The 11,723-nt window shown below is 38.4% G+C and overlaps 1 protein-coding gene across 1 annotated transcript in view; it reads right to left on the bottom strand.

Annotated features, from left to right (window-relative positions):
- Positions 1–365: 365 nt before the first annotated feature.
- Positions 366–11,723, bottom strand: part of LOC311054281 (sodium- and chloride-dependent taurine transporter-like) — a 33,155-nt gene continuing 21,797 nt past the window's right edge. The window contains exons 4-9 of the mRNA XM_084070157.1: positions 11,178–11,266; positions 10,591–10,728; positions 8,217–8,319; positions 5,165–5,265; positions 4,372–4,545; positions 366–3,261 (exon numbers count right to left, since the gene is read on the bottom strand). Of these exons, the coding sequence (XP_083926283.1) occupies positions 3,103–3,261; positions 4,372–4,545; positions 5,165–5,265; positions 8,217–8,319; positions 10,591–10,728; positions 11,178–11,266 (764 nt within the window). The 3' untranslated portion in view covers positions 366–3,102. The remainder of the gene's footprint in view (positions 3,262–4,371; positions 4,546–5,164; positions 5,266–8,216; positions 8,320–10,590; positions 10,729–11,177; positions 11,267–11,723) is intronic.

Below are 11,723 nucleotides of genomic sequence, written 5' to 3'. Positions count from 1 at the left end.
TACTTTGGTACACTTGATTTTCCAAGAGCTTTTGTTTGTTTGTTTTCCTCTTAAATCTTCTCTCCAGATTTATTTTTGTTTTTTGTTTGACAAAGCAGTACTGTACTGCGTAAACATATTTACATACTTCAGATCAATCAACCGGTCAATTAATTTAAGCTTTCAATCTCGAGAATTGTTCATCATATCCTGAATATTGGAATTTTGTTTTCCCATCACTTTCGTTAAACAATTTTGAGAGAGAGCAGAGAAGGCCATTATTCTGTGATGAATATTGCACACTGAAATTTTAATCCAGGCTCACAATAATCAACATTTAATAGAATACAAATTCCTGACAGTGTCCAAAAAAAAACAAAAAACAATTATTCATCAGTGAAGTTTATATGATATGCACAGTATAAAATGGTTACAAAAGGCATATGTGATTTACAAACGAGAAAAAGTTCTAAAATTCAACTGAACTGAACTAAAAATGAAACATGAGCGGCTGTAAAATCCAGTGGTACTTTTTTTTTTTTTTGCACGATAATCGACCTTGAACTGAGCAGCTATTAAAAATGAGCACAAAGGAGAAGCTGTCAGACCTTTCAGAAATAAAATCTGTTTAGTTTTTTTTTTAACCCATTAAGACCTGAGGCCGATTCTATAAGAAAACGTCTTCTAAATCCCAACGGTTTCCTGAAATTTACGTTGCTATATCAGTGTTTCTCAAACTTTTTCACGTCAAAGCTTTAAAAGAATATATCTGTATTCAAAGATTTGCAAAAATGTTTACGATTTTTCAGAAATAGCAGATCAACAAGCCCATGGCGCGCGGCACGAATAGTGACGCGCTATGAGCTTGTAGTATATAAGTATAAAATAAATGCTTCTTAGCTAAAATGGCAGGTGCTTTCCCGGTCTTAATGGGTTAAAATTAGCACAAAGGAGAAGCTGTCAGACCTTTCAGAAATAAAAATCAGTTTAGTTGTTGTTTTTTAAAGAGGTTACAATTCTCACAGTTGCTAATATTAAACCCGAATGTTTTTTTTACGTCAATTTTCAAAAATGACAATTTTTTTCTCTTTCATTGTCTTAGCAAGTAGGATATGTAATACTCAAAATATCAAAGTTAACCATATCAAAAAGTTTTTTTTGACTAAAAACCATTTCCTCCTGAAATATGTTGCAAACGTTTAATTGCAAATTTTCCTTTGCAACGAACTAGTACGAAATACTACGATAAAATGTTAAAACTTAATAAAGTGCAAAGAAGAGAGGTTTCAGTAAATGCACTGGGATGGACTGTGGTGTAGTCTCAGGCTGTGTACAAATACTTTTTAAATGCCCACTTCCCTTTTCACTTGCTTCCTCTTTCCTTCGTCACCTCCCCTCGTTGTTTTTTACAGCTTGGCCACAAGCCGTCAATAAACAGACGCAATTAGTCGTCAACTGGTCCCGACGGTCAAATCTGGGATTGCAAGACAATCTGGGATTGCAAGACTTCCACATTTAAAACGCCACTGCGCGTGCTTCTATAGTCTGAAACCCTAGTGTGCCTGCTGTGCTCAAGTCTTCCGCGTTTGGAGTTAAGACAGATGCACTTGTTTTCTTTATATTGGTAGCCAAGCTGTAAATGACATTTTTCATGTCAGTCTTGTTTCTCATCTTTTCCTCCCTTCTATGAGGACTGACTGTTCCTCCGAGTGCATTTAGTACAGTATTTGGCCAGAGCCTTGCTTTATAGTAACGTTAAGGATGCCATGCAAGAGATTAACCTATTTACACTATTAGGCCTGTCACAATTATTACATAACCGCCCGATCGCATTAATTAGAGTTAATTGTAATATCTTTTTGCATAAATCGTCAGAATCGTATTGTATAATGTTCATTCATTTAAAAAAATATTTGCAACACGTCGTGAGCTTGTAGATCAGCATTTTTTTTTGCTATTCTTGAGACATTTTGAAAGTAATATTATTCAGTATATTGCCCGTTTCGGCCATAGTACATCGTTTATTTTTGTTATCTGCACCATTCAGGTACCAACGTCAGTCATTTCTTTGTATATTTAAGCTATTTATGTGATATCTGCCCTGTGCAATATTTCTTTACAACGCCTAAAAGAGGCAGACAAAATGTGTTTTCCGATTCAAAGCCAAATAGACAATTAAATAATTAATTGCAATATTTGTTTTAGGACAATTAATTGTCGACTACAATTCCATGGTGGTGACAAGCCTTATTTACACTGCATATTGCCATTTTAACCCATTAAGACCTGGAACGCATCTATGTCACTTTAGATTTCTTTGGCTATTCAAAAATAGCAGATATACAAACTTGTAGATTGTATATCTGCTATTTTTGAAAAACGTGAAAATTATTTTTAAATATTTTTTTCCGATTTTTTTTTTAGGATTTAGATTTTTTAGACGCGGCCTCAGGTCTTAATGGGTTAAACATTCAACCTAGACATGTATGAATATCTACTCTACCAGCAGATGGGAGTGGCGGGCGCCCGCGGCTAGCGGCGGGAGGTACATTCAATAGCATCGCAAAAGACAAACACTAAAAACACCGACCGGAGAGAGATTAGACAAAGCGTACTGCCACAATAACGTGCGGACATCATCTTAGTACTCTGCTACCTTGTTACATATTTAGTCACACAGTTAGTTTCACCGAACTTTTGATAAGTGAAAAATTTACCTTTTTTTTTTCTTCTTTTCTATCATAGCGAGACAGCAAACTTTCTCCTCTTTCATCTCTTCAGAATCAACAGAAAGGTAGTAAACATAGAACAAAAAAACACGTTCTATTTGACAATACTGCCTAAACTGAGATCAGTGCCAGCTACAGCGACAAAAAGTTTTTAAACAACATCAACGACAATGATATAGTAAAAAATAAAAAATACAAATATCAAGAGAAAAAAAAAAAATTACAATATATAACTCTTTTTTTTTTTTATAGAAACCAAACCAGAAAAATTCCTAGTGCGAATATATAGGACAATGTAAACCTACCACTATCTAAGTTAGCAAATACGATAACATAGAAAGCACGTCAATCTTTTTTTTTTTTTATAATTTCCTCTCACAGAGAGCGATCACGATCACATCATCGTTTCTACGATGGTGTGGGTGGGCTTCATCAAGCCATTGTTCCCGTTGGGGTCCAGGGGCTGGGTCAGCTCGCTGGCCTTGGAGGTGGTGTACTCTTTGGGCCGAGAGCTGACGCCCGCCTTGCATGGGGCCGCTGCCGCCTTGATCCTCTGTAGGGAGAGAGAGAGAGAGAGAGAGAGAGAGAGAGAGAGAGAGAGAGAGAGAGAGAGAGAGAGAGAGAGTCGTAGAGATGAGATCCCATCCCTCAAAAAATGCAGTTCGCTAGGCTCATTTAAAAGAGCCTTAAAAAATCACCTTTCAGGAGGCCAAAAGAGGAGGTAGTACCATTTTCCCGTTAGACAGCCGATGATATTCGAACTGTGGTGCCACTATATATATATGTCTATGAATTGAATACCAAGGCCCTCATTGGAAACAAGTCCGGAAGGACTTTTAAGAACGGACCTGTTGGACAAAGTATTTTAAATGTAACTGTGCTGTTTTACATTTTTTGCCTCAAAAATCAATCAAGGGGAAGGGCCAAAGGTAGCAAAAGTGGGTCATAGTGGTGGGCAGGAAGCAGTGTTGATTTTGACAGAATTTTTTTATTTAGTTTTAGTCATAGTCTTTTTAATCAAATTCCGTTTAGTTTTAGTCATATTTTAGTCATCTGAAATGTTTCAGTTTTTGTCTAGTTTTAGTTGACTAAATATCATAAGATTATAGTCGACTAAATCCACAGTTGATTTAGTCGACTAAAATGTATTTTGGTGGTGCCTTGATGGCGTCGTAATGGCTGATTTTACACTTTGATGCATGCTGAAAATAGCAGATCTACAAGCTCACAATGCGTCGCGCTGTGTGTGGGGAGGAATTAATTAGCATAACGACTACATTGGAAATAAAAATGGGTACAAAGCCAAAAAAAATAAATACAAAAAAGTTTGAGGACCACTGGTCTAGCCCAGGGCTGTTCAACACTTTAAGACCTGGAACGCATCTGTGTCACTTTAGATTTATTTGGCTATTCAAAAATAGCAGATATACAAGCTCATTGTAGATCTGCTATTTTTGAAAAATCGTGAAAAAAATAAGTTTTGATTTTTTTTCCAAAAACTGTTAGGATTTCGATTTTTTTAAAGAATCGCGTCAGGTCTTGATAAGATTTCCCCCCCCCCCAACAAAGGAAGGACCCCTGGGGGTCCCCGGACCCCACTTTGAGAATCAATGTCCTATAGGGCAGATAAGAGTTTGAAGCGTATTATCATATATTTTTTTACCTCGATGAGGGGTCCCTCAGACTGCTGCAGGATCTTGATGACCATGACCATGGGGATGCAGATCATGGAGGCCAGGGCCAGAGACCAGCCCAGACCGATGGACCAGTCAGGGTACTCATACACCTTGTTGTACGTCAGCGGCTTGTATTTCACCAGAGAGAAGATGAAGCAACCCTGTAGAGAGAGAGAGAGAAGTGTTAATTTTGTCAGCAAATTTAGATTTAGTTTTAGTCATAGTCTTTTGAATCAAATTCCATTTAGGTTTTTTTTTGGTATTAAAATAGGCTTAAAAGTCCTTAAATTGTCACTTTACAGTCTTTACGGCCCACAGGTTGAGAACCACGGCTGTACTAGTATACTGTAGTATACATCAGTACTTGATTTCGTCGACTAAAACTATGACGAAAAATGTGCGTCGGCTACCTTTTTTCTTTATTGACAATTTCGTCAACAAATAAAAACTAGACTAAAATGTTAGTGAGGGACGAATGGAGAGGAGATCCAGTAGAACTAAAAGACAAGTCATTTTATGTTTGGTTGCGCTCGGGTGCTGTGCTCTGAAAATAGCAGATCTACAAGCTCACAACGCGTCGCAGCGCGACGCGTTGTGAGCTTGTAGATCTGCTATTTTCAGCATGCAACCAAGTGTAAAAAAAAGAGACTAAAATATGACTGAAACTAAATGAAATTTTATTCAAAAGACTATGACTAAAACGAAATCATAATATGCTGTCAAGATCAACACTGGTATACAGTACATGGCGTCACATCTACGTATATAAGAGGTACTCACCGCACAGAGGACGGGTGTGACTATAGTCCAGCTCCACTTCATCCATGCGTTTGGTCTGTAACCAATCATATCCTCTATTGCATCATAGAAATTATCAGCGCCTGTGCATTAAGACAAAAACAAAAACGGGGATATTTTCAGTAAAAGGCCGTGTGAATGTGTTTTTGTAGTCTTAGACCAGGGGTCTTCAACGTTTTCAGGCCAAGGACCCACTAGCTAGAGAGATATTATTAGCTTGTGATATTAGCTTGTATATCTGTGGTTCTCGAACTCTTTCATGTCATGCCAAAATGATATGTGTATTTGGCCGCGGACCCCCATCTCAAAATAGTTTGTTCCAGGGGACCCCCTAGAAGCAAAGATTTGAGTTTAAAATCTTCGCTTTAAAAAAAATAATAAATAATAACACATTTTTTTTTTTTTTCAAAGATTAGCTTTTTTTTTTAGTGGTGCCAACCACGCCTATATCTGACTTTGTCTTTGTGTCCGGGTGTATGTGTCCAATAAACAAACATTGATGACAACATCAATAAAGGCAACCACTCCTATACATGACTTTGTCCGTGTGTCCGTATGTATGTATGTATGTATGTATGTATGTATGTATGTATGTATGTATGTATGTATGTATGTATGTATGTACAGTATGTATGTATGTATGTATGTCTGTCTGTCTGTCCACAAACATTGATGACAACATCAATACGGGGGTCAATACGGGGCTCATCAAAGGCACCACTCACTTCACACAGGGTGTGTTTTTTTTTTTTGCAGATGCTATTTTTGAATAGCCAAAGTCATCTAAAAATGACACACAGATGCGTTCCCGGATGGAATGGGTTAATGAATATTGAGTTACATGAAAGGACTTGTTTGTAATCAGCGCCTGCAGTCAAACAACAACATGCTCTCATACAGTATGAGATATAGAAAGGGAGGGTGGGGGGGTGGGGTCACCATCACTTACGTAACTTATATAACATCTCTAAAACCATGTTTACAAGGGTTGTAAAAAAAGACAACAGTGTCTCCATTGTGTGTCTTCTTCTAACAAGCTTCCCCCGGGTTGGACTATGATATATTTGAGGCCACGTTTACACGGCAACAACGGTCAGAACAGAAAAACGACGGCGTGTCGTTGTTGCGTTCTCACTTTTTATTCTGCGTTTACGCCAGGGGTCTTCAACGTTTTCAGGCCAAGGAACCCCTAGCTGAGAGAGAGATGAAGCAGGGACCCCCTACTCTATATTGTATAAAATTGTGTTTCAGATTAAACTTTTTTTGTTTACTTGGTCTGCTCTTTTTTTCCCTCTACACCTATACCTCTTTGTCAAAAATAGCAGATCTACAAGCTCACAGAGGCGTTGTGAGCTTGTAGATCTGCTATTTTTGGCTAAAGTTCTCCTCAGAAAAGGGACGTTAGGGTTCAAGTGGTTAAGGTAAAAAAAAGACATATCACACAAAGATTTGGCGGACCCCCTGTAGTAACTCTGAGGACCCCCTAGGGGTCCCGGACCCCCTGTTGAAGACCCCTGGTTTACGTGGTGACGCAAAACAGTGATTTAAAAGGCTCGTAGTGTACTAACTCAAAACGCATCGTGATGCAATGCGCGAAAGTGATGAAAATAGCTCATGGACAAGCACACAGTGTAACACTGACAAAAAGTAGAAAATATGGCATTAAATTCAGAAAAAAACATTACATTCGAGTACTTTTTCGACCTCTGCGAGGCAGCGACGATAAAACCGATGAAGTACTGTATGGAGATACAAGGTTTCTGAATCCTCAGATTCATTCTGGTCCATTGTGTCATGAGATGGAATGAGCTCCAGCTCCGTTATGAGAGGTTAGCGTTAAGCCCCAACGTGATACTGACCCACATTATGACAGTCAGCACGCATAATAATAGCTGCCGCTATAATGGCGATAAAATAGCACCTCCACACGTTGGCATCTGAGACTCGGTTCACTGGAAAAGGTCACTGCCAGGAGGTGGAGAGAACTAGTAACTAAGTACATGTACTCAATTACTTGTACTTGAGTAAACTTTTGAAGAAGTTTCCATTTACTGGAGTAGGTACATTTTTTCGATACTTTATACTTCTACTCCACTCCCACTACAATTATTTGACACCTTTAGTTACTTTGCAGATTTAGATCAGTATTACAAAACATGCATTTGACTATTAACCCTTATTTCATACGAATTCCGAGCTCGGCTACTCGGGGGAAAAAATAGCTGATCTACAAGCTCACAACAACACGTCGTCGCACCGCAGTGTGAGCTTATAGATCAGTTATTTCCGAAAAGGTTTGACGAATTTGCCAACTTACTTTTACTAAAAGTATAATTTTGACACCAACACTTTTGTGTTTTTTTTACACAAGTGATTTTTTTTAATACAGGACTTTTACTTGTATAACAGAGTATTCTGTTATCTGTTATTCTGTTATTAGTATCTGCTATCTTTGAAAAAATCGTGAAAATGTGCGGAAATCATTGAATATATATTTTTAAAGCAAACATTTGTCAAATATTTGAGTTACAAATGTTCGCTTTAAAAATATATATATTCAAAGATTTGCACACATTTTCAAGATTTTTAAAACAGATTTTGCTATTTTTTGCTCTTTTTTTTGTGCTATTTTTGAATAGCCAAAGTGTAAAATAATGGTTTAAAATGGTCACACAGATGCGTTCCCAGTTAAAAAGAGAAAGTTACAAGTGAAAGTAAGAGAGTGCGTTCATCCATCCATCACTGACTGTGAGGAGTTGCCTGGCGTCTTTGTTTAAAAACCTCTTTTGTTTCTCTCTCTCTCTCTCTCTCTCCTGGAAAGCCCAGCAGAGCGTTATTTACTGTCGACATGCAGGAGGAGCCCCCCACAAGGACGCCTTTGTTTCACCACGGCGGAGATCGTTTCGTTTGTGTGTGTCGCTTCGAAAAAACACGGCGGCGGCGATCATTACTCTAATCTAATGTTACACTCTACAGCCTGTGTGATGGAGGCATCGGTGGGTTACAAAGCTTTTGGGGGAAAGAAAGCGCTTACCATAAACCCAGGCTACAGCAATACATTCAAAGAATGCAACCCACAGAAGGCACACACCGCTGGCTGCATAGTAGTCAAAGAGCTGGAACACAAACATGCCACCCTGTAGGAGAACACAAAGAGAGAAGAAAGACTTTCAGTTAAACTTTTAGAGAGTCGTGACCGACCGGTTGGAAGGAAAGAGAAAGGAAGTCACGGAAAAAAGGACATTAAAAAGGGGAGGGAGGGGGGCGGGGGGGGGGATACCAAGGTTATTATAGTTAACCCTTTAAGACCGGGAACGCATCGGTGTCATTTTTAAGATTTCTTTGGGCCATTCAAACATAGATGGGGGTCCACAGCCAAATACATATCATTTTGGGTGGTCCTTGATATGAAAAAGTTTGAGGACCACTTGTCTTACAGCAACATACATTTTTTCAAAAAACTGTTTTTCAAAAGACATTTGTAGAATCCCCAGAAGCAAAGATTTGAGATACACATTTTCATAAATTAACAAAAAAAAAAAGCAGATCTACAAGCTCATAGCACGGCACTCGGTGCGCTTGTATATCTGCTATTTTTGAATAGCCAAAGACATCTTAAAATGACATAGATGCGTTCCCTTCCTGTTCTTAATGGGTTAACTAAGACTAAAGAAATGGCGTAAACTAGAATTGAACATGAAAGATTTGTTAGCCGAGTTAACTGAAATAAAAACGATACAAACGGAGCTATAACTGACTAAAACTAAAAACTAAAATAACAGAAAAAAATGTTCTTGTCAATATTTCATACATACAATTTCGGCACTTAGCAGACGCTCTTAATCCAGAGCGACTTACATTAAGCAGGTAAATACCAGGTAAAACATCAACAAATGCATAGAAATAGTAATCTAGGATCATAGGTAAACCAAGAACCTGTCATCAGTCTAAACAGTAAAATATAAAATAAAAAATCTGTACATTGAAACTATAGATACCAGGTCTACATGAACCTAATATTTTTTGTGTGAATATGACATTTTCCAATATTTTTTGTTGTGTCAGCTGTGACTTAAGTCTTAAGCCCCTGCTGTAAAACATTGACCACAATCTTCATACATTAGCTCGCCCCAGACTACTCCATATTACAATTAAAACCGACGCTAAAACTCATAAAAAATTGAATAAATAAAAAAGTCAGAGAGAAAGGAGGGCATTACTGGGGGGTGCTAAGGGGTTTAGTGGGGGGGGGTAGTATGGGAGGGGGGGACTCGGAGGGGAGATACACCAGGAATGCTGGCTCTGGGCCAACGGTGGCAGAGTTCAACAGGTGGTCAAACGTCATTGAAGTATACTTTAAAGACAAGATGGAAAATGGCATTCCAAATTGTTCAGATGGAAAATGGCATTCCAAATTGTTCCGTCGACCATGTCAAACACAGCGGATATGACTGGCGTTTTAATGGAAAACCATATTTGGTCATAACAATGCGACCCAACGCGTGTGTGTGTGTGCCTGGATTACTGTACTTGTAAAGTCCAGTAATGTAATGTCCCCCACAAGTATAGTAGCAGTGGTGTGTTCTAGGGTTTTTTTTCGGAGGGCAAACGATAATCACGACATGCGCGTGGTCAATGGATGAAATGGTTAGCAGTGGTGGTACAAGTGCTCACATGTTTTACTTAAGTAAAAGTATCAATATACTGCAATGTAGTTACAACTTACAAGTAAAAGTCCGGAATTCAAAATGTAGTTGAGTAAAAGTTCAAAAGTATTGGTATCAAAATGTACTTAAAGTACCAAAAGTGCACATTGTGCAGAATATCCAATTTCAGAAGTTCAGAAATGTGTAAAATATCTTTTGAAAGTAGCCGATCTACAAGTATATACGTATATATACACGCCACTATAGTAGAGTTTGAGAAATAGACATTGTGAGGAATGATAGTTGTAATGGTCACAAATTATTTGGTGAGTTAGGTTTACAAGATAAGATTCAGGTTGTGGTCAAGGTTAGGATAAATCATTTATAGGATTAGGTTTAAGTTTCGTTGTTGGAGTTATGCCTGATTTACTTAGTGACACACCGGGTCTCGTGCACTGAAAATAGCCGATCTACAAGCTCATAGCGCAGCACCTGCTATTTTTACATAGCCAAAGAAATCTTAAAATGACACACAGATGCGTTCCCGGTCTACAGTTTTTAAAATGCAACATTTTTAAATGACATTCATAAAATCGGCGTCCTAAAATGTTGATGTCCTCACAAGTATATTTACACAAGTGTGTGTGTGTGTGTGTGTGTGTGTGTGTGTGTGTGTGTGTGTGTGTGTGTGTGTGTGTGTGTGTGTGTGTGTGTGTGTGTGTGTGTGAGAGAGGTTACGGTAGGGGGGGGGGGGGGACTTACTTTGGTCACCATGGTAAGCCCCAGCAGATAGCTTATAGTACATATGATGGCGATGAAGATCTCGCGGCGGTACCCCTTCCTTAGGAGGGACGGATACAAATCCACCAGGGAGGTGATTTGTCCTTCCACTTCAACAAACTGTGAGATAGAAAGACATGACAATTCAATGCAACATCATTGATAATTGGCACAAAAAAAACTATTACAATATACAACATGCAATATACAACATACAGCCAGTGGTGGAAAAAGTACTAGTGTTTTACTTAAGTATAAGTATCAATACTGCAACTAGAACCAAGCCATCCAGGCTCCTGGTGAATCCATTTGATTCTGTGTCATTTGAATATTTACTCATATTATATACTATATTTAATAAATACCCTTTTTTGCGGTTTTCAAATATTTTGTTGAGACAGAAATATATGTGTTATGGTCATGATTCACCAGGAGCCTGGATGGCTTGGTTCCAGGCTTAAAAGCTCCCAAACCCGGAAGAAGCAGGGAAAAAGGGAGTATATGTGCTGCTGGGTGAGCAGCTTCATTGAAATGATTTGGCCGGGGATTTCCACAGTACCTGCTCTAACTCTATGGGTGTAGCGCACAGAAAGCATGCTTCTGTCTGGTGGAGAATCTTTGGTCTGAACTAGGATGTAGTCTCTGTCATATTGTACGTCTGTACAAACCAGTGATTAGAGAATGACCGATTCTACATAATGTCTTCTAAATCCTGACAGTTTTCTGAAAAACGTATGTTGATATATCAGTATATCAACCTGCTCATGTCAAGGACCTCCAAAACGTATTTGGCCGCCGACCCCCATCTCAAAATATTTTCAGATCGGGGTCGGAAGCAAAGATTTGAGTTTGAATTTAAAAAAAATATACATATTCAAAGATTTGCACAAATGTTCACCATATTTTCAAAAATACCAGATCTACAAGCTCATAGCGTGGCACTCGGTGCATATAATAGTAGATTATATATCTGCTATTTTTGAATAAGTATAAAAATAATGGCGGTCACACAGATGCGTTCCAGGTTTTAATTGGTCAAGTAATGGGAAGAGACTTTTTAAACAAGCCTCCTCTCTTGAACACTGGTCCGTTGCTAGCTCTCTCTCGCTCGCTCT

The sequence above is a fragment of the Gymnoscopelus microlampas genome, assembly GCF_963454915.1.
Source record: "Gymnoscopelus microlampas genome assembly, chromosome: 10".
Classification (NCBI taxonomy): domain Eukaryota; kingdom Metazoa; phylum Chordata; class Actinopteri; order Myctophiformes; family Myctophidae; genus Gymnoscopelus; species Gymnoscopelus microlampas.
Note: the sequence above shows the minus strand (reverse complement) of the source record. Positions and strands in the feature narration are given on the sequence as shown.